Source organism: Macrotis lagotis, chromosome 1 (assembly GCF_037893015.1).
Source record: "Macrotis lagotis isolate mMagLag1 chromosome 1, bilby.v1.9.chrom.fasta, whole genome shotgun sequence".
Classification (NCBI taxonomy): domain Eukaryota; kingdom Metazoa; phylum Chordata; class Mammalia; order Peramelemorphia; family Peramelidae; genus Macrotis; species Macrotis lagotis.
In genome coordinates, this window is record NC_133658.1 from 691387279 (window position 1) to 691414681 (window position 27403).

Genomic DNA, 27403 nt, shown 5'->3' on the forward strand with positions numbered 1-27403 from the left:
AAAAGTGGACATTGCTACCAAATTTTGCATAATACAGCTTCTAAGAGATGGTAATTTGAAGAAGAAAAATGCAAGAATAACAATAAAGGTGCAGACTCAACATGTGAATATATGCACTTTATGCATATTGTTACTGTAATGTCACTCCTTAGGAATCTTAAGTGGATGAGTGTCCATTAGACCTCTGCAGCAAGCTAGTTAGGGAGGACAATTATGCTTTCTGTGCCTTATCAGCTCAATGAATGTAGTTTCAAAGCCATTGTTCCTCAACCATAAGCACTGCTATCCTTACTAAACCTTCAGAAATCTGACAACTTTTTTATATTTTATTTTAGGTTGATCTCCTATCAAGAGTTTTTGGCATTTGAGTCTGTTTTGTGTGCCCCTGATGCTATGTTCATAGTAGCTTTCCAATTGTTTGACAAGAGTGGAAGTGGAGAGGTGACATTTGGTAAGGATATTTCAAGACCAAAAAAGAAAAAAGGAAAGAAAAGAAAGAAAAGAGAGAGAGAGAAAGAGAGAGAGAGAGAGAAAGAAAAATATCTTTTAAAAACTAGATAGTGATGTTGGTTCAGTATTTAACTCTAATAACCAATAGTAGGTAGAGACTGCTGTGTATTTAGAACCTCAGTCCTTAAGTACAGTGCTAATTTCCTAAAAGGATTTATATAGATAAAATAAAAGATCTGTTTTCTTTTCTTCAAAGCATTAGACTGTTGCAAAAGATTAAGGAATCTAGGAATGTAATTACTTCAGCTTATTGAATCACTGACACTTTCACATTCCTAAACTAGGTGTTATAAAATTTTCTTGTTCTGGGCCAGCCTGGGCAGAATTCTTTATGAAGTAGAGCATGAACTGCATGAAGTAATCCTCTTCATTCTTTGAGGGATTTTTGGGTAAGAAGTTCAGGACTTGGGGTGGCTAGTTGGCGCAGTGGATAAAGCACTGGCCCTGGAGTCAGGAGTACCTGGGTTCAAATCTGGTCTCAGACACTTAATAATTACTTAGCTGTGTGGCCTTGGGCAAGCCAGTTAACCCCATTTGCCTTGCAAAAACCTTAATCCCCCCCAAAAAAAAGAAGTTCAGGACTTTTCTGTAGCATCACTGGAGAATAGCTATTTTGCTATTTGAAAAGAAAAGAATGGGGTATGGAGTGAGGGAGTGAGTTGAGGTCTAATTAGCTCTTTGTTTGCCCAAATTTTAACCTTTTGTCTTAAAAGTAAAACCAACCTAAAATAATTGTTACTGTTTTGGATATAGAAATTCACTTTATTTCTTAAGTAGGAGTCCATGATTTTTCAGCATAAAAGCCGGGATAAAGCCTTGTAACAAGGTTTCAGCATTTGAAAATTTTTATCTGTATAGTTACAAAGATCAGCATATGTTTAGTATCAAGAGTAGTTGATTTTTCCTAACAGATTGTGAAGTATAGTACTTCAGTGGTTTCATGCAACAGAATAAAACTGTTCAATAAAGATAAATGTTTTTATTTTCCTGAATTTATAGCCTTTTATTTGTTGTGGCTTTGGCACCATTTTTTAAAAGGATAATAATGAGGCCATTCCTGAGCCACATATCCAAAATATTCACTGTGGTATTTTGTCATTAAAAAAAAAAAACACAAAAATCAATCTGCTCATGATACATGCAAAGTTAAAATTTGCCTCTGGTTCTGGAGGTTTTCTATAATCATTAGAATGATGAGAAAGCATAGGTAGTTTGGGAGAGGACCACTGAGCCTTCTGATGAGCCTATAATCATGCATTTTGCCTTGTCCCTAAATGTTCTTTCTCTTAAGTCAGTTGAAGGGGCAGCTAGGTGGTGCAGTGGATAAAGCACTGGCCCTGGAGTTAGGAGTACCTGGGTTCAAATCCGGTCTCAGACACTTAATAATTACCTGGCTGTGTGGACTTGGGCAAGTCACTTAACCCCGTTTGCCTTGTAAAAACCTTAAAAAAAAAGTCAGTTGAATTTTGTGTGTATCAAAGATCTTTCCTGGTAAATAAATATGGAAATATTAAGATCAGTAATTTGAGAACATCCCATGCTCTTAGAGACATATTTATTCTTTTGCTTTGTAGCAGTCTCTGGCCTTTCTGACTCATGAAAAATATTAACTTGCCTTAGGAACACCTTTCTCTTGCAGCTAGTAAAAAGCACAAACAAAGCCTCTGTCCACTGTCCATTCAGCCTTAAACCTGCACGCATTAATAATGCCGCATTTTCTTTCTTCTCCTCTTTAGGTTATCACGTGAAAGCATGTGTTTCAGTAAGTCTGGAACAATACTGCCTCAAAAGTAGTTGAGACAATACTTTAGAATTAGTGAGAAGAGCTTCTATTTAAACCATTTGCCTCTTTTATAGGTATTAGACTTCCTGAAAATCTGGGCAAGGTTGTCTTCTTTCACCCTTCCCATACTGGCTTCATGGTTCTTTGTTTCTTTTGCCTTACATCTTATTGTTTCTCTCAACCTTCCGTTTGAAAAACAAAGCACTTGAGTCAGTTGATCGCAGCAGGCTCTTAACACAGGCCCAAGATTTTGCCACAGCTCAAATGATTAGATTTATAACCAGTAGAGGAAACAGCTGAGCAGTTTTTTGATGCCAGTTCAGTTTCACAAATATTTATTGAGTGGTTACTAGGTGTGAAGCACTATTTTAGGGGCTTGTGATTTATGACTACAATTCTTGCATCTTCCTGCAAAGGCCTCATTTTAAAATTTAATACAGCCCCTCAAACTATAATATGGCACAGTATGCCTAGCTATTCTTTCCTGTGCTTCTAATTTTAACAGAGTAAGATTTAAAAGTAAGGATTAAAATTAAATTGAATCCAAATGTAGTATCTACAGCTCCTGGAAGAGAGAGAAAGCACTTAAGCATTTTGGATGGCTCAGTACATACTGTTACCCCTGTGACATCCTAATTCTCTTTTCATTTTTAGGTCTCACAATTGTGGAATTGAAGGATTTAGGGAATATAGAATAGAGTGAAGATAGTTATATCCTGCTATATTGTGACCCTGATTCCAACACAATTATTTGATCTTACTGGTCAATACTTGATATCTTTGAATGGTACCATTTCCTAGGTCCATTCAGTGCTTCCCTAAATACTATATAAAATAAAACATTTTGATGATTTCAGATTAAAATTCCAGATTAAAAGCTTTATAAATGAGTTACTATAAAAGACAGTTTTAAATTTGAGAACTTACCACAAATTCAAAATTTAATATTACAAATTGTGACAAATAAACAGATATTTTCATTGAGATAGCAACAAGCTTTCTGAGAACTTGTGATTTCTAATAATGTTCAATATTAAAAAGTTGATATACAATAATACTATTACTCAAAGTGTGATCTTGGTATTCTCTGGAGTTCCAGAGACTTTTTCAGGGGTTCTGCAAGGCCAAAACTATTTTAATAATATTAAGTCATTTTAATTTCTAACATGGTAGACATCAATAGACATAACCTGTATAAAAATTCTTTGGGGGAAATCAGGCAGTTCTCAATGATTTCTTTTTTTAACCATCAAGGGGTCCCAAGACCAAAAAGTTTGAGAACTCCTGATTTAGATATTTACTTCTACTTGGTTGTAATGAAATTTTTCATCTATGTTTTGCTTTTACCTTACTGAAGGATACACAGTCAGACAGTCAATAGACACTAATTAAGCACCTATTATGTTCCATGCACTGTGTAAGTGCTAAGGGTACAAAGAAAGGTAAAAGATAGTATTGTGCTTCTCCATCAAGCATATGTTTATATCTAAGGAAATTTTAAATCTAACTGGATTCTACCACAAATCAGTGCAGTCAGTTCTTATAGGTTGGTACTTGCTCATACAACTTATCTCTCTCTCTCTTATATGTGGGAGAGATAGAGGGTATAGGTCAGGGGTAGAGAGGGAGAATGAAGAGTGGAATAGACTAGGAGAAACTCTTTGGTTCTTTTACCTCATCTTGATAATGATTGCATTCATAAATGTACTTGAGCACTTGGTTTTCATCTATCTGTATTCTTTAAAAAAAAATAAATCTGCCTTAATACATATATCTATTTATTGTATATGTGAGATATATATACCTTGGCCAGGATACATAGTTGTGCTTTTATATGTATTACATAGAGATGGCTAAGCTGTATGAGCTTTTTATAGCCTTTGTTCTCATTTGATATGCTTTGATTTTGAGTCAAAATACTGTTATTATTTTTTAAAAATTTAACAACACAACCCATACTTTGATCACTGTCCATTTATTGGGATCTGGCTCTGTATAGTACTTGGGGGCAATATATTTGCATTGATCGAGGTGCTCACCTTTGGGGGAGAGGCCTTACAAAGACGTTTTTGTAGTCGATTTCTGAGTATTTCCTAGGGTAGCACAAGACTCCATGTACTTCTTAAGTGTGAATGTTGTGTGTGAATGTTGTAATGATTTCATTGGTTCTCCTTGATATTTTCCCCTCAGCAAAACTTCTAATATTGCAAGCTGTGAATAACTGCTTGATGGCTTTTATAATGCCTGTCCTTCTAGTAGCCTGAGCGCTTGCCCACTGAATTTGCTAGGTAATGCATGATAGTTTCCTGTAGTATAACTCACATCAAAACTATCTACTAATGCTCAATAGAATTGATCAACATGCCCTGGATTAGCAGTTATGCTATGTGTTGCAATAATTATCAGTAATGAACTTAGCCAAAATGTGGATTGCCTCAACAGTGAAGCATTCCCACTGAAGTCCTACCTATTTACTAATAAGATGAATGCAAGATATTTTGAAAGTGCTACAATCTTTCTATAAATTCTCATCCACAGAAATTTTTGTAATTCCAAAGAACTAGGAATTATACAGGAAATTTTTGAAGAATTTTAGATATTTGAAAATACTCTTTTTGAGATAACTTTTCAAATGATCTCTTTTGAACAAAATATCCTCTCCCCTGAAAGTAGCACTCTTTAGGTGTTCCATTTGGTTGATCACTTTGTGTTTGAGGGTACAGTAGTTTAAAATACAATTTTGAGTTTTCTTTATTACTTCTTCCTTGCTAGAAAACTTTGCCTTTTTTCTTAAATGGGAAGACTTGAATGAGGCAGATTAGGTAGATAATTATTATATCTGCAGTCTCCATAAGGGACCTGGTAGGATGCAACATATATCTTGTAACCCAGCAGCTACACCACTAATGAGTGTACCAGAAATTCTGATCTGGAAGAATACACTATTCTGACAGGAATTGAGTAACTTAACTAAATTTGAAAAAAAAAAAAGCAGAGTATGATATGATGGAATGCTTTTCTTTTGGAGCTCCAGCTGAACCTACCTATGACACCAAAGAGAGATATAGAATTTCTTGGTGGCCTTCAGTCTTGAGTGTGTCATATGTAATCCTCAAAACTTAGTATTATAGTAGCTTGAAATTTAAGGCGAAGGGGGGGCGGTTTCTGGTATTATTTTCTTCTAATGGTGTTTTATGATAAAACACATGTACTTGTTGAAGCATCTGGTTTCTACAGTGATAGATGCTGTTTAAATGAACCATCGTATATTATCCCAGAGGTGAAATGGCACATAGATTGGTTAGAGTTCAGACTGCTTTGCTGTCATTGACAAATCCTCACATCATTTCCTCCTTAAGGTAGGTAATGGTCAATTAAAAATGTCTCTTCTGCTTCTCTCACCCATGGAGACACAGAAGGCTATAGTGATCTGTTCTAGTTGAACTAATGATGTCCTTGGAAGTAAAACTCAGGCTAGTGATCCTTCAGGCTAGTGCTATGTCTTTCTGCCTCTATAAGTTCTAGGTTCCTCTCCACCTCAGCCTCTCTTTTCCCTTAATCATTAAATTCTTGAAAAATCTAGGTTCCATATGTCTCACTATTTATTTTTTCTAGTAGTATCCAAGGATATTCAATATATTCTTACATATGTGGAAGTTCTCAAAAGACCTTTTTAAGATGCTCAAGGTGGAACTCAGCTACTCAGATATATACATATATACACATGTGTATATGTGTGTGTATATAGTGTTTTTTTTCTGAAAGTTAAAAAAAAAACCTGTTGGTCTCTAGCCAATAATTTGGAAGCCATGGCTCCTGGGCTGGAATCCTTGTAATAAGTATGACCTCGGACATCTCATTCTTTGGGCTGATGGCAGATGGGTTGTGTCACAGGGCTGATGGCTTGTATACCTACAGGAGGAGTTCTCTGGCCACAGCGTTGGTACAGCAGCTCCTTCCAGGCTCATTCATGGAGCAGGCATGGTGGCAGTCTTGGAGAAGAGTGCCAGCCCCGGTCAGAGGTAATTTTGTACTGCAGAAAGGTGAACAAGATTAGTAGGAAGCTCCTGTAAGGAAAAAGGGGTGGGATAAGGGTGGATTATATGGGGGATAGCAGCTTGGGCTGATGGGGAAATTGGAAACCGCCATTAAAACACATTTACATCATTTCTGCTATCATATATTTTATCATGTAATTAAATATTACATTAGTCATGTATGACTAACAGCTCAAATCACTAATGCTCTGCCTTTGGAAATTCTTCAAAATACAGTTTTTCCCAATGTCTGCCCCTTTTCCCCTCCTGCCAAATCAATGTGCTGCCTCTCATACCATCAGAGAGAGCATTGCTTGATCTCACTTTTGTGTTTGACTTGATTGTCCAAATCAAAGGAAATTATAAATAGTATTTCTTTTTTCTTTACCATTTTTCTTTATTTTTATAAGTACTTCTTAAACCAAATTCTACAGGAAGTGATTGGTTTATTGATAGTATTGTGTCAGAAAGTTTTCGTATTTCTCTTTCTCACTTATTTATATTGATTTCTTCATCCCATTAAAACAAAAAAAAAATCAAAATAGCTGCTCAGTACTTCAATCCATGGTCTTCATGACTTAATCATGGGTTGTTGATCATTGTATCACATTAAATCCAGAACTATGGTCACTTAAAACAGCACTACAAATAGTGACCACTTAGACTCTTGTTTGCCCCTGGAAAGACGGGATTCTCTCTTGGAAAAACCTTGCTGTGCTCTTTTAGTCAGTTGCATTGGGTGTATTTGAGATTATTGGTGTTCCCTTTCATGTCACACAGGACCTAATAAAACTGGATAAGATAAGAAGAAAGCCAGCTGCTTGATATAATGCATCACAGGAGTGTAATCCAGTCAAGAAAAGAATGGGGGGAGAGAGACACACACACAAGAGACTGCCTTCTGTGAATTACTCCCCATTCTGGAGCCTTTGTATGGTTTTTATAAGAGGATCCTGGTAATGGTTAAATGATGAATAAGAATTGGACTTTTAAATCACAAATAAGATAAATGATTCACAATTCACTAATTAATTCTGTAGTGTAGCTTTAATCAACCTTATAGTATGCATTAGGAAAGTTGCATTAGGGAAAAATTGGAGAGCAAAAAAGGAAAAATATCTGTAGTGTCCAAGTAGGTAAAAAATTGTCACCCATACCCACAAACAATAATTGAATATCTTAAGATAGTCAAAAATAACAATTTAAAGATTTTTGGGTAAGTGACAGTTATTATTCTAGACTCTGATGCGCATAGTAGAACTTTATACTAAGCACTTAAATTTCTAAGTTGCCTTTGGAGATGACACAATCCACACATTCCTATAACACAAGTATGAGAGCTCTCCAAAGGTGAGAGTGTTAACCTAGGTTGTTTTGTGTTATCCAAGTCATCACTTTAATACTTTTAATATGTTCTATTTCAAAGACATTTTAAGTATTTGTTAATAATAGCTGGAGAATTTGTAAAAAATGATATTTCTAATTACCTAGTATGTTTTAATTAGCTTTCTCCTGCCAACAATTAAGTTTTAAGTCTCCACTGAAGTTGAAATTCTTTCTTATAAATTACACCTTTTGGGAGGGGAATAAATCAAATTTGTTTTACTGGACCACTTGATTTCTTGAATTGAGAGTTTTCTATATCCATTGACTGCCAACTTCTTTAATATCCAGTTTCTCCTTTGAGAGTCTGAAATGTTGTAGTTGTATAAAAGACAGTCTGCTTTATTCCATAGTCCAATTGAAATTTAGTGTAGGTAGCAAATATACACGTTTTAAAATAGTAACAGAAGTTTTTGGAAATTGTTTCTTTAAATATTCCCCATTCTAATTCTTTGGCTATGTAATAATTCATCTTAATATTTTGTCTTTTAATCATTTAACAGCAGCTCTTTTTGTTCTTTACTCCAGAACATTTGTTTTTAGACACCAAAATGAATTAATCATGAGTATTGAACTAACTCACTTGGAAGTTCCACTGGCCCTGATAGCTTTTGTTTTGGTCTGCTAAAATATTTCTAACCCTCATGATTTGCAAGAGGTCTTTTAAGTTTATTTAACTTAACTAGTTGAGTTATGTGCTTTGAAGAAGAAATGTAATAGACTTCTAGATTTAAGGATAATCCTTCTATGTTAGAAGCAAGGGTTCCAAGTTATTCTTGGGTAATGACTTTGCTTTTGGAGATAGGGAAATGAAAAGGGAAATGAAAAACCATGTGATATGACTTTAGAAATCAAAATCTTGCAAACTTTCAGGGCAAGAAATGAGTGTTGCTTTCCATTAGGTAAAGAGAAAGAGAGAAAGAATCCCATCTCCCCAGTGACATCCAATGCTTTCTTCTAACCTTGGTAATTACTGTGACTTAACTTAGTTCAAGATTGGTTATATTAAGTCAATACCAAAAAAAAGATTTCCAGTTCAGGATTCTACTAGTAACTCTTCTGCTTTAATGAGTCAAGAGGAGGTTATCAAAGGTATACATTGAAGGCAGTCTGTACAGTCATTAACAAACCTGAAGATCATCTGAGTCAAGTCAGCAGAGGTTATTGGGGGAGCTGGAAATAGTACACGTTGACTGAGGAAATAAAATAGGTCTGTATTTGATGATTCTTCAGTACAATAGGTAGTTATTGGTGGTACCAGTCTTTCACAATAAAATTGACTTAAATTTGGAAATAATTTTGGTTCTTAAGATGTCAGTAAAACAGGCTTCCTGCTTTCTAAGCCTTGTTAATGATCGCTTTTTGGGGCATTAGTTTCTAAATTAGGATACCCAGTCTATTCTCATTAAAGTAATTGTCAATTGTGAATTGACTTTTATTGTAAATGTTAAAACTGTGTAAGAAAGTTAATGACATTTTTTAGAGCATGAAGACAGGCCATCAGAGTAGACTTAAGGGTTTTCGTTGTAGAGTACACAGCTTGACTGGTTTCTGTCTAAGAGTAACTGTTCTGTGTTTAGTCCTTCTTTATTTAAAAGTGAATCACTAATTTCACTTATCTTAAAACATTTTAATAATTGAGACTAATAATCATGGCTTTTATGGGAGTTTTGAAGCTTTGTGTCAAGGCCATATTTTTTTTTTTTGACAATATCAGAAGCTTTTAATAAGGTGCTTGCTGCTGAGCTAATGATATGCTTTTGGTGGCATTCCTTATACCTATCTTCAATAGACATATTCAGGCTAGTGTGAATGTAATAATCAAGCCTCAATCAAACCATACTTAGTATGACAAATATTGCATTATACTGTAATTTAGGTATTCATGCCTCTGATAAAGGGCTTAATTCGACTCCTTGAGGAACGGGAAAACACTATTGATTTTATACCTGAATGCAAAGTAGCAGCCATTTACTGTGCAAGATATAAATCTCTTCCTAATTAAAATTAAATCAAGAGAAATTAAGAATCTTGTGGCCTTACATGTAATAGTACACAATCTTAAGTATAAAATTATATTCTGTAGCAGTTGTGTTCCTGTGCATGTTTCTGAGAGGACAAAAAAAAAGTTTGCAGTTAATCTTAATAGAAGCAGATGATATTGACTTTTAAAACTTCTCTTGATTTTCTTCTGTAGGAACATTATGGTGGATTTTTTTTTTAATCCTCAATGTAATTGACTTTTTTTTCCCTCCCAAGAAAATGTCAAAGAAATTTTTGGACAGACAATTATTCATCATCATATACCCTTTAACTGGGACTGTGAATTTATTCGCCTGCATTTTGGGCATAATAGGAAGAAACATCTTACCTACTCAGAATTTACTCAGTTTCTCCAGGTGAGTGATTTCTTTTTATAATTATAGCATTAATAGAATATTTCTTATGCTGAACTAAGATCACTCCAAGTCTTACTTTCACAATTCTATAAGAATAAATGCATATTCAAGCACATTTAGGCTTTAAATTTTATTTTTGTTCTATTTTTTAGTAAGAGTGAATGATTTCTCTACCCTATCCTTTTCTTGTCACTCTCCCAATCATTGTATCATCTTTAAAATCTACCAGCAGATTTTTTCTTTTTTTCCTCAGATTTGAAGGATCAAATGAAATGATGTATTTAAAGAATTTTGTAAAACTCAAAATGTTATTTCTATATATCTGCTACTATTTTTTAAAAATCATGTGGCCTTGGGCAAGTCACTTAACCCTACTGCCTAGCAAGAACAAACAACTCCCTGCAAAAAAAAATCAAATGAGGGACACTATAAAGTAATGACAAGAATTCAAGAACTAGAATCACAAGTCCTGGCTCAGATATTTACTAGGCATGTGACTATGGACAAATTAATTAATTTCTCTGACCTTGTTTCCATATATGTAAAGTAAAGATAATCTTATTTGCTCAACTTGTCTTATCTTGAGAAAAGCACTTTGTAAAATTTAAAGTGCCAAAAGTGAATATTAATGATATTAACATGAGTAACTATTAATCAAAATACTTAAAAAATATCAAAGACACTAAAGAAAAATAAAATATCATTTGAGGGGGGAGGAGGTGATTTTGTTCCATTCTGTTATTGGTCATGATTTCTCCAAGGATAAGGCCTTTGTTGTCTTTTGTCATTTGTTTCTGTATTTGTTGAAAAATTATGTTTTGAGTTAGTGAAGATTGAGTTTTTTTTTTTGTTTGTTTTTTGACAATCAACCTAGTCTAAATGTTCATGATGGCCTGGGCCAGAGATGTCAAATGTGAGGCTCCCAAAACTTCTGAGTGCAGCCTGAACTAGATTAAAATGTAATTTTGAAATGAACAAAATGAATAAAATACTATAGAATACAGATAATATTAATATATGGTTTTCTAAGTCAGTATGTAGTCCATCCTTACAGGTTTAGTGAGCCTCATTAATATCTGAGGTTAATACCACTTTCTTAGGCCATGATATAATTAACGCATTAGGAATGATGGGGAAGCTAGGTAGTGCAGTGGGTAGGGTGCCAGGCCTGAAGTCTGGAAAATTCATCCTTATGGGTTCAAATCTGGCTTCAGATACTTACTAATTGTGTAATCCTGGACAAGTCCCTTAATCCTGTTTGTCTCAATTTCCTCATCTGTAAAAGGAGTTGGAGAAGGAAAGGGTAAACTACTCTAATCTTTGCCAAAATAAAATCCTAAATGGGATCACAAAGACTGATACGTGAATGAAAAATAATTGAATAACAGCAAAAACAGGACATAGCCATTGATTTTTTTCTTAAAAATTTTAATCCTTAGGCCTTCTACATTCCTGAACTTGTGGTCTCCATGATAGCAGATCTGTAACAGCCTTTAATTTTGCTTCTAAAGTGGCAGTGAGACATAGCCTCTAGAATTATGATGTTACCACAATGATAAAGAAATACTGGTCACTTGTGTCATGGGACCAGCAGTCAGTTCCCTTAATCTCTTTGAGGATTATCTTTTGCTAGCAATGCTCTTGCCCCAGGTTTTAACCTGGGCATCTGTGAAAGACTGGGAGAGCTGATAAAATTGAGGTACTTGGCAAGGGATCCCAGGGTGGGGAGAGGGAAGAGAAGATGTGATATCATCATAATCAGCAAGTAAGTCAATTGATCTGTGAGGCAGAAAGGCAACAGTTGTCAATAATCCTGACAGGAATACTATCTCCTCTTACTCTTCTGACATTGTCTTTAACTGACTAATAAATGAAGATCTATTATCTCAGCTTCTGGACTAATGTTTCTAAGTTGTCTCTTATATCACAGAATTGACCATGCTGATATCAGGAGAATTATACTGCCAAATGAACCTTTTGTAGTAAGGCATTGCAACTGTGGGAAGTCTGGTTACTTGTATAACATTGTCAATATATTATGTTCCTCCTTACTGATTTAGAAAACCATATATTATGTTCTGGAGAGAGTTTTTTTTATAAATTGGAAGTCTTGAAGTATAACAGATAGTAAAGCGTTGGATTGTGATAGCTGTGGCCAAAGTAGCACTTTTTCCAGATTTTTTCTATTCTTTTGAGCATACCTGTGTAGAAAATTATGGTACACTGGCAGCAGAAGATAATGGATCTTGATAAGGGACAAAGGCCAAACATCCCAGGTGGGCATATTCCAATATTTCTCCATTACCACCACCACCACCACCATCACCAAAAGCAATCCTATTTTCTCTGTGCTTTTAATTTCCTTTCCTCCACCTGGAACAACCATTACCCTGAACTCCCAGTACTGGTTTCAGTATTGATAGGGTTCTCTACTATCTAACTCCTCACTTCCACTCTCTTTCCTTAACAAAGGATATGAGTGAACACCTCAGAGACTATTACCATTTGTTCAAAACTCTCACCTTTCTCCTACCTGAAGATTTGGGAGGGGGACATTTTTCTTTTATGAGGTTAGGTTTTGGGATTGTATTGTAGTATAGTCTAATGATTGACATTTCCTTCCCCACATCATAGTTTTCATTGAAGAAATGGATCCAAATAATTTTGACTATTTAAAAGTCCTTTTAATGTAATATTTATTACATTTATCTAACTCCTAAGTATTTGACATACTTGACACTGACCATCTCATGAAGTCCTAAAACATAGGCAGTGAGAATTGGTGGGGGGAGAGAGAGAGAGAGAGAGAGAATAAAAATTTCAGAGAAAAAGATTGGGTGAAAGATAAATGACCAGGCATTGTCATGTTCCATTCATTATGTGATAGTTACATATTTATTCCTAGCATTTAAAGTGTTAAGTGTAGGTATTACCTTGATTTGGAGCAAAGGAAATAACACTTTCTTTTTTTTTTTGAGACAGAAGTAAATGTTTTATTCAAATTAGAAGAAAGGACAAGAAATTGTTCAAATTAGAGAACTGTACACATGGTTAATTCAAATAATTCATTGTTGAAAAAATGGAAGTCTGAAAAAAAAGATCAAAGCTGCTGATTTTGATCATCACTATAGCTTGTAATCAGGAAGTAGTTATTAAAAAGAGGTCAAAAGAGTAAAGAAATAACTTCAGCCAGCTGACATTTGATTCTCTTGCTAAGAAGAGAAACATATCAATGATGTGTAATGTTAGAAGATTAAAATTCAAAAATCCTTTGCTACATATCATGGAATATAATGGGAGATCATGAGCTAAATTGCCTGGTAATACAGTAGAAGATTATGGAGTGGAAATAAGTCTACAGAATTCTTGGCATGAAGCATAGTTGATCAACCTTCTATGAAGAGGTGAAATCGAGTAGGTTAAAAAATGGATACAATAATTCAGTCTAAAAGACATTTATTTTTTTTTTCTGTTTTGCATCTATTTTTTATTTGGTTCTAAATTCACAGATTTCCCCCCAATAAAATGTAAACTCCTTAAAGGCAAGTAATATTTTGCTTTTTTTCTTTGTATCTCCCTTGCCTTGTACAATTCCTAGCAAACAGTAAGCACTGCATAAGTTATTTAATTGTTATTTTATAATTTTTCCTTTTTTCTTTTTTAATTTACATTTTTATTTACACATTACTAAAATAGTCTTGTAAGAGTAAACATAATCTCTCCTACTCCTACAAAAATAAAGACACCTAACAAGAAATAAAGTGAAGGAAAGAGAAAAAAATGTGCTTCAGTCTGTGTTCAATACCATCAGCTCAGTCTCTGGGATAGGTCCATTCTTTATCATAAGTCCATTAGAGAAATTATTTCCGTATTTTTTCCCACAATTGCTTTTACTGATTGTAATTTCCTCAGTCCATTCCTCCCTACTCCCATTTAGTCTATTTTTCTCTCTCCTTTCTCTATCCTATTTTCTCTGCTATGGGGCAGCCGAATGGCTCAGCAAACAGAGCACTAGCCTTGAGGCCAGGAGACCCAGAGTCCATATCCCACCCCAGACATCCAACAATTACCCAACTCCATTACCATGCAAGAAAACAAAAAAAATGTATCTGATTATCCTCTCCCATGATTTACTTTTATCCTTTATCCCCTACATTTCCACCTCTCCTTTCCCTATCTCTTTTCTCATATCCCTTTCCTCTCCTTTTTCCTCTAGGGTAAAAGATTTCTATACCCTATTGTGTATGTTGTTTCCTCTCCAAGCCATTTCAGATGAGAATGAAGGCTCACTCATTTCCCCTCACCTTCCCCCCTTTCACTCTATTGCAAAAACTTTTTCTTTACTCTTTTCTGTGAAATATCTTGGCCCATTCTACCTTTCCTTTCCCTTTCTCCAAGTACATTCCCTTTCACCTATTGAATCCATCTTTACAATATATTATACCTTCACATTCAGCTCCTTCCTATGCCTTGTCTAAAAATGCTCCTTTTAACTACTGTAAATGAGAAGATTCATATGAGTATCATCAGTATCATCTTCCCATGCAAGAATTTTTGCAGTTCAAATCATTTAAATCCCTCATAATTTGCCCTTCCTGTCCACCCTCTATGTTTCACCTGAGTCCTATACATGGAGATCAAACTTTCTGTTCAGCTCTGGCCATTTCAATAGGAATGTTTGAAATTCCCCTATTTCATTGAATGTTCATCTTTTCCCCTGTAAGAGGAAGTTCAGTTTTGCTGGGTAGTTGATTCTCAGTTGCATTCCAAGCTCTTTTGCCTTCTGGAATATTATATTTCAAGCCCTACAAGCCCTTAATGTGGCTGCTGCTAAATCCTGTGTGAACCTGATTGTAGCTCCACTATATTTTAATTGTTTCCTTCTGGTTGCTTGTAACATTTTTTTCTTTCACTTGGGAGTTCTGAAAATTGGCAAAAATATTACTGGGGTTTGTTTTTTTTTTGGCTCACTTTCAGGAGATCAGTGGATTCTCTCAATTTTTATTTTATCCTCTGCTTCTAGGATATCAGGCAATTTTCCTGTAGAAATTCTTTAAAAATGAAGTCAAAGTTTTTCCTGATCATGACTTTCAGGTAGCCCAATAATTTTAAACTGTCTCATCTGGATCTGTTCTCCAGGTCAGTTGTTTTTTCAATGAGATATTTTATGTTTTCTTCTAGTTTTCATTCTTTTGGTATTGTTTTATTGTTTCTTGATTCCTCAAAAAGTCATCAGCTTCCTTTAGCTCCATTCTTCATTTGAAGGACTTGTTTTCTTCAGAGAATTTTCTTATCTCCTTGTCCATTTGACCAATTTTGCTTTTTAAAGTATTCTCCTCATTTTGGACTGTCCTTTCCATTTGACTTAAACTGGTTTTTAAGATGTTTTTTAATGGCATTTTTTTGTATCTCTTTAACTTAATTTGTTGACTTATTGTTGATGTTTTTCTTGCATTGCTCTCATTTCTCTTCCCAATTTTTCCTCTACCTCCCTTACTTGATTTTCAAAATCTTTTTTGATTTTTTTTGAGCTCTGCCATAGCTTGAGCACAGTTCCTATTTTTCTTGTATGTGTTTTGATCCCCTTTGGGACCAAAATGATTGTCTATAGTCAGGTTCCTTTTTTTCCTGTTTACTCATTTCCTCAGTCTGTGTCCTGGTTTTGAGATGCTTCTGAAGCTTTTGAGTTGTTATTGGTGCACCCCTGCAAGGACCTCAGTTCCTTCAAGGTCTTATGAGAGGCTCTGACTGCTCTCCTGCCTATGCTCTAGTCTGTAGATGACCACAAGCACTCCCCTATGCCCTGGAGCTGTGAGGAAGGTCCCTGTTCTATGGTAGTGGGAGTTCCCAGACTGCAACCAGAGTCTGAATATGGATAGAGCACCAGAGTTCTGTCCCAGGAACAGAGGAGAGACCTTGACAATCTCCCTCCTACCCCTTTACCTTCTGAGGTCTGAGATCTCTGGGAGCAGTTGCTGGGCAGTTCCTGCTGGGTAGCTCCACAGGTCTTCTTCCATTTTCCCAGAACCTAAACTTCCCTGAGGGCCACAGTTGCACTGAGGGCCATGCTGGCCTGGGCTCTGCACTCACTCTGGCAAAGATTTCCCCACTGATCTTCCAAGTTGTGCTTGGTGTTCCCTGGGTTGGCAGCTCTGGAAACTGCTTCTGCTGCCATGAGCTTGCATCCCCAGGGACCCAGGCACCTTATGGGTTGTTCCCAGAGACTGGAGCTCCTTTGCTCCTGCCAGTGATCCTGGCTGTGGTGCCTCCCCCTCCAACCCCATGGAACAGAGCCTTCCCACAATCTTTCAGGTTACCTTGGGCTGGAGAATTGCCTCACTGGATCATTCTGTGGGTTCTGTCTCTTGAAATTTTAGTTAGAGTCATAATTTTAAAGTTTTTGGAATATTTTGGAAGAGAGCTCCTGGGAAAGCCTGTCCTCAAGCCACCATCTTGACTCTACCTCCAGGAGATGAAATTTCCCCCTTCTCCTATCATTCTCTCTGAGCTTTCCATAACAAACTCCATAAAACATGTTATACTGATGAGTTTTGTTGCCCTTCAGTTTCCTAATATAACTGTTCCATTGAATCGGTTAAACTAGATCAACTGACAAAGCATCCCTGTCTAAAGGTGTGTGTAATATTCTGAACCTGTAGTCATCCACCTTTTCATGAGATGAGAGATTTCATTTCTCTTTTTTGAAATCAAGATCGTTCATTTCAATTCATCTGAGTTCAGCTGCCTTTTAGTGTTCTTTCCATTTACATAATTGTAGTCATTGTGTATATTGTTCTCTTGCTTCACAGCAAATGCTTTCTTTCAACCATCCAGAAGGGCCAAATGCTGGCTAAGACTCCTTCCTTTTCTAGAGGCTGTTGGGGGAAATAACTGGAGTAGAGTGGGGGAAGTGAAGACTGCAAATGCATGCAGGTGGTTTATTCTGTACTGTCATTTGCAATGAGTCCATATGGCTTATTGTTTGGGTTTTCAGTTTTCTGCACTAAATGCTGTTTTGCAGATGACAAGCAAATCCAAACATGCCTTAATGTTGAATTTTTTATTTTAGTCTTTACAAATAGATCAGATTTTTTTTTTTTATTATGGAACGTCTGGGGACAAATATCAGTATTCTGAACTATCACTCCTAACTTAATGACTTGAGTAGCTAGGAGATGATACATTCTTGGGAGTGATAGAAAGAAAATGAGAAACAAATTAGTAATAAGGGTGAGATTTCTGTCAAGATCTACTTTAAGTGCATCCCTCCATCCAGAATTGTTGGTGTTATTATTGTTAAGAATAATGATAATATGGGGCGGCTAGGTAGCACAGTGGATAAAGCACTGGCCCTGGAGTCAGGAGTACCTGGGTTCAAATCCGGTCTCGGACACTTAATAATTACCTAGCTGTGTGGTCTTGGGTAAGCCACTTAACTCCATTGCCTAAGCAAAAAAAAACAAAACAACCAAAACAAAACCCTAATAAAAAAAGAATAATGATAATAGCATATGAAATTTCCCCCTTCTCCTATCATTCTCTCTGAGTTTTCCATAACAAACTCTATAAAACAGGATACTCTTGAAGATTTACAAAGGACTCTTCATGGTAACCATTTGTTGGTCTTATATTTATAGGTAAATTACTAATGACAAATATAATATTCTTATGCTTAATGCAATGCATGTATATTTAGATATTGGTCACTATTAAATGCATAAAACAATACCTAATTGTACTATTATTCTATTGTCCTAACTGGTTTCTATAAATCATATTGAAGACCCATTAGGACAGAACCATCTAAGTTAATGTTCTGTATGACACTCAGGGCATTTATTTGTACTGATTATCTATAAAGTTTAGCTATAGAAAAATTCAGAAAAATACTGGTTATTACATTTATCATGACTCGGACAAAGCAAGATTACAGCTACATATGAAAAAGAAAAATTTTAAGACAGTTTTCAAATCTGAAGTTCTAAAAATTAAAGTAACAAATTGTTGGTTTTCTCATTTCATTAGAAATAAAAATTGTTTGAGAAATTATTTCTAATTTATTTAGTGAGAGGGAGAGAAGCTTTGATTGCAACATTTAACATTGTAAAGTTACAAATGAACCTAAACCATTATTTCAAGAAGTACTTGTGGATGGTAAGGATATTTCCAAGCAGAAGAGATTAAATTACAGCATAATTTTAAAGCTGAAATAAAGGCTGAAAACATATTCAGTTTATTTTCTGTGCTGATTACTTTTCAAGTAAAATCTGAAGATTTTTCCAAATTTTTTCTTCTGTCTTATATATTGCATTGCTCTGATTCATCATATCTTCTCTGGAATAGTATGTAGAGCATTTAAAAAAAATGTAGCATTTGCAAGAAAGTACGCTTCTTAAGAAAATATGAAAAGCTTTGTTGTAAATACAGTGCTGTTCATTGTTCATTTCTGTTGTCGGTTTGTATCTGGAAAGAAACTCCCTTTTCTCTTGCAACATATGCTAATGACATGTACTTTAAGGCCAATTTAATGCTCTGTTTCTAATTATTTCTTATAGGAGCTGCAGCTGGAACATGCAAGGCAAGCCTTTGCCCTGAAAGATAAAAGCAAAAGTGGAGTGATCACTGGACTAGATTTCAGTGACATTATGGTTACTATTCGGTCCCACATGCTCACTCCTTTTGTGGAGGAAAACTTGGTTTCAGTAAGTAAAAAGAAAGTACTTTGATTTTCCCAGAATGGAAATGTAGTTCAAGGGAATGTTTCCTCATCTACAGCCTTAATTCTTTGCCTCTATGCCAGGTATTCTGATGAGTATTCTAGTTTGATTTCCAAGTTTAACCTAGACCTGCTAAAACCCCTTAGATCCAGATTTCTTTACATGGGAATTAAATTTGGTGTGTGCAGAGTGGTGGATAATCCATAAATAATTGATTGTGGGTTAATTTCATGGATATTAAAAAAAACATTGCTTTATGGAAGTTTGTTGTTTCAGTGTTGATTAACACACCCTTTTATTGGGAAATAAAAGAGGATCAATTGCTAGTATACCAGCCCTTTTGCTGCTGGACCCCTCAATCTCTAGATTATAAATTCCTTAAAGGAAGGATCTGATTTTTCTTTATTAATTGTTTCCCTAGTGCTGAGCACTGTGTCTCCCACATAATAAGATATTTAATGATGTTTATTAGATTGGATTGGATAAGTACTTTGAATATTCTTGTTTTCCAAATTCCATGTAAATTTATTTATAGGTAATACATGACACTGACTAGCATTTAATGCTGATTCTTTAAATCTCTTATAAAACCACTACCTTTGGATCTTTCATTCCCTTACCTCAAGCCATTTAACTACAATTTGCTTAGTTCTTACAGGACACAACTTACTTAACAGCAAGGATATACTTTCTTCATTGCCAGTAAGGTTATTTCAGTCTCTTTCTTTTCTCCTTTTTTTCTTTCATTCAGTCACCAAATATATATTAATTATCTATTGTGGGCAAGGTCTTGCTTCTTATTACATAATTACAAAGATAAATAAAATGTGGTCCCTTGCCCTAGGGAGCTTATCCAGTAGAAGAAATAAAGTAGATTCTCAAATAACAAAATGAGATATAATACAAACAAGGTGATATATGAGTTCTAAGGAAAGAGAAGACTGGGGAACAAGAGAGTGGGTACTAGACATTTGAGTTGAGCTTTAAGTGGTGGATAGAGTTGAAATCACATGTATAAAGACTTCAGAGTGGGAAAGTTAAGGGGACAGTGAATATTTGATCTGACTGTAGGAGACAGTTGGAGAAACATTGATGTTTTTTGAATAGAGAATGATTAATTAGAAAGAAACATCAAAAATGTTTCTGACAATACTGTGTTGAATGAATTAGAATAGGGTCAAATCAGGCTATTTTAAGAACCTATGTAAGAGGTAATAAGATACTATTAACTTCTAAAACTTTATTTCCTAATGCAACTCTTGGTTTGGAAGAAGCAAATATGGCTAAAGATTAGAGCAGCAAATTCTTTTTCTCAGTGGACTATATTCCTTATTTCTGTCCTTCATTTAGCTTCCACTACTTATTGAGCTGCAAACATTAGACCTCTATTTCCAACATTTGCTATTGCAGTGGGTCTCTCTCTTTTATTTTCATTTAGTTTCTGTGACCACAGCAGAAGTATATTGAGTAAGGAAAGCCAACATTCATGTAGGCAGCAACCTGGCATTGTCCCACTCCTCTTATCCTTGTCCTTTCCCTCCATGTGCCATTTAGCTGTTTGGTATGCCAAAATTGGCACCTAGTGCCCATCTATGGTCTAGATGGTGCTCGTTATTCTGTTAAACTACCAAGCTCTGAAAAATAACCAGTTGGATTATTTATGGATCAAGTTTTCCCCAAGTCTGGTTTTAAATGCAGAATTAGATTTAAACCATTTTCACATAAATTGCAAGTAGCTGAACATGTTAAATTTTCAGGCACTTCCTCTAAAGTGACCCTCCCTCACTTGTCGATTTTCTTGTGCATGCTTTATACATATGTGTACGGTTTTGATCATTGCTTGTTTTACATGGAAACAGGCCAGCGAGCCCTTTTGTTATTTCAGCTGAAGGTCATTATCTTTGCTTTACACTGGGGTAGAAAGATCAACTCCTGTTCTTTTTCTCCAGTGAATTTGAACAGGATACGTGTCACTTCTTACATATTCTACACCATCTTCTCTCCTATTCCCCAAAACAAAGAATGGAGGGGGGGAGGGGAGAACCCCAAGGGAAGGATTTGATTCTTTGGGGCAACGAACCACATTCAGTAAGCAGTTCATTTAATTTCTAACTAGGTTGTGAATTAGATTTCTTCAAGATCCAGAGGTTGAAAGCTACTGGAATTTGCTACCCAGACCCACTTCGATCTAAGTCATTAAAATCCTATTGGTGTATAACTGGTGCCTCAATTTAGGTTGAAGAGCTGGCCTCCAGTTTGGATCTAGGTTCACTTTTGGATAAAGTGGGAGATGCTTGTGTTGCAATTATTTTTATGTTGCAGTTTTTTCTCTATATCAGGTAATTTCTAGGATCAAAATAATCATCCTAATAGCTTTGTAAATATCCTTTCCAATTTTAAATATTTGTTCCTAAAACACTGTCAATCTTGATTTGTATCCATTTTGTAATCAGGTTTTTTTATTTACCTGAGTAGGTTTATGTAGGTAGATATAGGTGATGTCATCTCTCCACTCAGCCAAGAACCCTCTGAGGCCAGAGGGCCATAATGTATTTATATAGCCAAAGCAGAAAATTTTGGCCAAGTATTTCCTCTTGCCAATTAAAAAATTTGTAATTATACTTAACAATATTATTAATATACTTATGGCAGGGAAAAGAGCAATGAATGTGAAATCAAAATTTAAGCTGGAATTCTGACTTTGTTATATAGCTATATGACTTGGGGCAGATCATTTTAATCTCTTAGCTTCCATTTCCTTGTCCATAGAATTAGGAAGCTTTTTCAACTAGAGGTACAAATAACAAAACAAAACAAAACAAACAAGGGAATGCATGAGTTTTAAGTAGAAGGATGAATGGAGGTTGAAATGACAGAGAGAGTTTCCCCTACTTCAACACAAGAAAGTGTGGTGTGTTTGCTTCTCTCTTGTTCTAAATTCTATTCCAGGTTTTAGCATTTAAATGCAAAATTAAGATGAAAAGATAAAAGTATAACAGTAGTCTTTTTTTAAAAAAGGTAAGGTAATATTGTTTTAAAAAGCCTAAAATCTAAAATTAATGTGAAGAAAATCATTTTTGTCCCCTGAAAGTCAACAGACTGGGGTTTATTTGGAGCAGACAAGTAGTTCTGTGCTAGCCAAAATGAATGCTAGCCAAGAAATGTTTAACAGAAATGATTTTCCCAGATTGTGAATTATATTTACTAGTTCTGACCTGTTACAGGTGAACCATGAAGTTCATTTGCCTAATGTTGCTCCCCACCACCACCCAAAGCCTAAATTGCAAAGGCTTACCTTTAGGATAAGAAAACTTCCTTTCTACCTTTTTTTTTTAAAGCATAATATATTCTGTATACTTATAGATTGGCTTTTTCAATAGAATGATGAATGCTTTGGATCAATTTAAAAAAAAAAGTCTATGATGAGTGAAAATGCATTCTTTTTTTCCTTCCATGTCATTTCATTTCTAGGCAGCTGGTGGAAGTATTGCCCATCAAGTTAGCTTCTCTTACTTCAATGCATTTAACTCCTTACTGAATAACATGGAGCTTGTTCGTAAGATATACAGCACTCTAGCTGGCACAAGGAAAGATGTTGAAGTCACAAAGGGTAAGTTTGTTGTTTTTTTGTTGCTAATGTCTTTACATTTTCCATTAGTTTTCCATGGAAAATAGTTTAAGTTTACTATTGGAATGTTAGGTTTGGGAAAGTCTGTGCTCTCCCAGGTGGATTACATGTCTCATCTAGTTCATTTGTATCTCCAGAAATCCAGCAGGACTTAATGAGATGGTAATGGTAAGGAATGGCAGGTACATGAAAAGAATCTTGGGCTAAGCTGTGAAACAGGGCAGTGATGCTGCAAGAGCCAGATGTTGGACTGAGGTATCAGGTCTGTGGATGGAACTAAGGATTTGAATAAGTCATGTGACATGGTGGGCAATAGTGACTATTGCTTTGTTTCACTGTTATTGTGTCTTAGGAAGGTAATTCCTCTAGTGAATTCCATTAGGCAGACTTAGATGAGTAGAAAAGGGCTAGTCATTTTCGTGACTTTTGAAACCAAAGAGTATGATTAAGAATTTTCACTTGATGATGTTCACCTTTGATAATCCATTATGATGACTTTTTTTTAACTTTTGTGGTAATTTAGTAATACACAAATAAATCTTTAATAGATGTTTGGGTCTTTTAGTTCCACAGGCACTTAAGTATCTATTATGGGCTAGGCATTTGAGAAACAAAGATGAAAGCAAACAGTCCCAGCTCCAATGCAGCTAACATCCTATTGAGGAAGAAGTTGAGGACAAGACATTTATAATTCAATATCTATTTATTCAGTGCTCAGTATGTCAGGCATAGAGGGTATAAAGAAAAATTTGAAACAGTCCTTCCTCAGGGACTTGGCATTCTGCTGGGGGAATACAACTTGTTCATAGATAAGTTAGTACAAATTTATTTCATGGTGGAGGGAAGAGCACTAAGAGAAATAGCCTCAGTTAATACCTGAATTGGGAATTGAAGGAAGCTAGGATTCCAAGAAGAATACACAGATAAGTAAATTAAAAAATAGGAAGTTGTGTGTATGTTGGGGGGGGGCAAAGAAGGTATCTAAAATGTTCCAGGAATATTTGATTTAATTTTAATTTTATTTTTTCTCAATTATATGTAAGGACAAATTTTTAACATTCTATTTTTTTAATTTTGAGTTCATATTCTTTCCTTCCCTACTTCCCCTCATCCTGCTTTGAGGTGTGAGCAATTTGATGTACATTGTTCATGTGTAGTCATGCAAAACAATTCTATATTAGCCACGTTGCAAAAGAAAATGGACCAAAAAAATCAAGAATAATAAAGAAAGTTAAAAAATAAAGTATGCTTCAATATGTATTCAGATTCCAGCAGAGTAGAAATATTTGAGGAAGGAAAGAATATGTTTTTCTGTGTTTAAGTGTTTAAGGCAGTATTGTTGTTTAAAACTTCCAGATTGCATTAATTTAAAGGAAGAGTTTGGCATGTGTTCTGCAAATGTAAAGACTATTTATCTTGTTCCCCTCACAGAGGAATTTGCCCAAAGTGCGATAAGATATGGACAAGTTACACCACTGGAAATTGATATTCTATACCAGCTTGCAGATCTGTACAACGCTACTGGGTAACTATTCTGATGATAGATTATTTAGTTAAAAAGGCAACATTTTAAAATACCATGTAGGTATTGATTGTATGGTCTAATGTTTAAGTAAACAATGATCTGTAGAACTTGGATAGGGATAAATTGAATTAAAGATTCAGGTATCTGAAGAGATTAAGCAGTTAAGTTGTTCAAGGAATTCAGAAGCTCTAGTCTGATGAAATGAGCCTTCTTTTCTAAGAAATGGTGTTTGGACTGAATCCTTGTGGATCTAGGCATGTACTGAAGAAAGCATTATTGATTTACTATCAGAAGGAATTATGAATAAAGTATCTATGGAAGTTGGCCCTTTTTCAAAGAAGAATGAGTCTTCTGTGCTGAGTGGTTGTGTGTTTTTTGAAAATTACATTGTTTTCTCAGAGTCCTATGAAACATCAATTCATTTTGGCGTGGAGGCAGATAATATTTTACATACAATAGAAACCAAATTTCAGTAATGCTATATGACTTATCAAAACACCATATGATCTTAAAATAAAATGTAATTAACCACCAGTGAGATGAAGAAATTATATCCTATTAAAATATTCTAGTTTTTGAAAGTGGATCTCTCTCACTCATACCTAGTGGCTCTTTAGCCACAGAACTACTACATATTTTAACTCTTAAAAGAAAATCCACTAAAATTAAGACAGCTTGGAATTTTTTAGTTAGCCAGAATTCTCTTATCCCAAAGAAGAGCTAATTAGCTTTATTTTTGGATACTTATTATAGAGTAAGTAAAGTGTAAAGTGTTAAGACCATCCTGTTAGAGTCTGTGGAATAACATGAATTCCTTCCTGAGATTTGTGTATACAAGTAATCTGTTGCCTAAGAAGAAAGAATGGTCAAGCAAGAGATAAAATGGTTGCTATTTATTATTAGCATGAAATGAAAAGGGCCCTATTGTGGAAATTATGAGATTTGGGTTTTACTTTAAGCTTTGTCATCATCTCTCATTGAGCATGTTAAAAGATGCTGAATCTAAACTTTCTTAGCTATAAAATGGTCTATGGTATCTTTAAAGTCTTTTTCAGATCAGTAATTTTCAGTTTTCCTTTTCACCTGAATAAATGTAATTTATCTTTCTGCTCTGTTCTGCTTTTCAAACTTGTTTTTTTGGCTTTAATCTTTGAGGACAACAAATGGTAGCTCCCAAGATATGACTTGAGAAGGTCTTTTATTCATTTTTTTTTTGTTTTTGTTTGTTTTTTTAGCAAGGCAAATGGAGTTAAGTGGCTTGCCCAAGGCCACACAGCTAGGTAATTATTAAGTGTCTGAGGCCGGATTTGAACTCAGGTACTCCTGACTCCAGGGCCGGTGCTCTATCCACTGTGCCACCTAGCCACCCTGAGAAGGTCTTTTAAATCAGTACTGTCAAACTTAATTAGAAACCTATACCTAATATTGACTTAGAAAACCACAAATTAACATTACCTGTTCTGTATCGTATTTTTTACATTTGTTAAACGTTTCCAAATTACATTTTAATCTGGTTTAAACAACATTAAGAAGTTTTGGGCTGCAAGGGCAAGAAGCCATAAATTTAAAACTTGTTTTAAGTGATTGGCAAAACAGTATGCACAATACAAGAATGTCTTTATATTGGTTTCTAACATAAATTCAGCTTGTTTCAACAAATCTTAATTACCTACTCAATACAGAACCTTGATAACTTATGATGTACTTCATTAAGGAGGTCTTCTAAAGTGAAGCCCTTTATGATATAATTTCCTATTTATGTTGAGAGTTTTGTTTGTTTTTGAGCATTTTTTTAACTGTGGTAAGTGAAGGTTTTTTCCCTTCAGTGGTACATATTTGTTGTTTAATATAACAACTACATTTCTCTTCTATGCTCTTACCTGAAGGCGTTTGACATTGGCAGATATTGAGAGAATAGCACCGTTGGCCGAGGGTGCCTTACCTTACAACCTGGCAGAACTTCAGAGGCAGGTAAGAGGAATCTCATAAATATAATGACTTTTTAAAATACTGAAAGAGCAAGTTAATGAGGGTAAAAAGCTTCTGGATGTTTGTTGTGAAAATTAACACTTTGCTTTCCATAAAAAGACTTTCACTTTGCTCCAAGGATCAAGTTATTTTTTTTAATTCCTTTTCTTCTTTTCCCACCCACACATCAAGGAAAAATTCTGACAAAGATACTAGGCTTATGTTTTTGTTTTTTCCCCCTTACCTTATTAAAATAAGGAAAATATCAGCACAAACACATAAAATTGATCTCTCTGGGATTAGCGATCTTTTTTCTTTCAGCTGTCTAGTCATGTTTAAAGGTTAGTGTTATTAAGTTCACTTTGTATAATTAAGTTGACATTTATATGCTATTTAAAAAAAAACACAACACAACCCAAAACATTACTGCATGAAATAAGTCATTCACTGGGTGTGTTTTGTAAGAATGCTTGTGAGCAGCTAAGTTTATACACACATACATACATACATACATACATACATACATATATACATACATATAAAACCAAATGATTTATATATTCATGGATTGTAGATACAATATCAACTATCATTAAAATAATTTGAAACCCTTAAATATTTTTCTATTTTTAAAAAGGATTATTGTAACATCTTTTAATTCCTTTAAATGGAAATTCCAATCTATTTCACAATAGTTTACTTAACTTCTCAATATTTATTTAAAAAGCTGAACTGAATTATTTTAACTTAAAAATCTCAGCTTTATATTGTAATTCATTCCTATATACTTTGATAGTACCTGAAAGTTTGCTGCAGTAAAATATATTAAATTTTTAAGGTATCAAGAGATACCCAGAAAGTAAAGGGTTTGGGAGATGGACGACAGTCATTAACTTCTTGATTGTTTTCTAGCTTGAGTAGAGATTCTCACAGTGTCTATCAAAATACTCTGGAAAGGGTGGCTAGGTGGTGCAGTGGATAGAGCACCGGCCTTGGAGTCAGTAGTACCTGAGTTCAAATCCGGCCTCAGACACTTAATAATTACCTAGCTGTGTGGCCTTGGGCAAGGCACTTAACCCCATTGCCTTGCAAAAGCCTGAAAAAAAAAGTACTCTGGGAATTAGTGTTGCCTCCAATGGGCAATTGAAATAATAAAATGGGATTAAGTGGAGCAAAATACCTGTTCCTTCTAAGAATAGATAATAGGATCTGCTCAGAATTTTTGACCATAAAGGAAAACTAGCTACATGAAATTATATGCGCATATATATATATATATATATGTATACAAGTGTGTGTGTGTATTTATCACTAAATATATTTAATTGCCTTTTGAAAACAATATGAACTAGATTTTTTTAAGTCCTAATGCTGAGCCTCTTACCTATAGTACACAGAAGAATTTCTTTGGAGGTCTAAGAAAGGTGTTGCAATTTCTGGCGCCTTGTGTCTA

At 34.9% G+C, this 27403-nt stretch overlaps 1 protein-coding gene across 2 annotated transcripts in view; it reads left to right on the forward strand.

The window, feature by feature from the left end:
* Window positions 1–26574, forward strand: part of SLC25A12 (solute carrier family 25 member 12) — a 53077-nt gene extending 26503 nt beyond the window's left edge. The window contains exons 1-8 of one of the 2 annotated variants that reach the window (XM_074215715.1): window positions 370–451; window positions 5531–5652; window positions 6212–6315; window positions 9973–10112; window positions 18668–18814; window positions 22301–22439; window positions 23889–23982; window positions 25869–26574. In XM_074215715.1, the coding sequence (XP_074071816.1) occupies window positions 5579–5652; window positions 6212–6315; window positions 9973–10112; window positions 18668–18814; window positions 22301–22439; window positions 23889–23982; window positions 25869–25971 (801 nt within the window). In that variant the 5' untranslated portion in view covers window positions 370–451; window positions 5531–5578 and the 3' untranslated portion in view covers window positions 25972–26574. Of the gene's footprint in view, window positions 1–335; window positions 452–5530; window positions 5653–6211; window positions 6316–9972; window positions 10113–18667; window positions 18815–22300; window positions 22440–23888; window positions 23983–25868 lie in introns of those variants that run through there. The other variant, XM_074215714.1, reaches the window with a different exon arrangement.
* The last annotated feature ends 829 nt before the right edge of the window (window positions 26575–27403 follow it).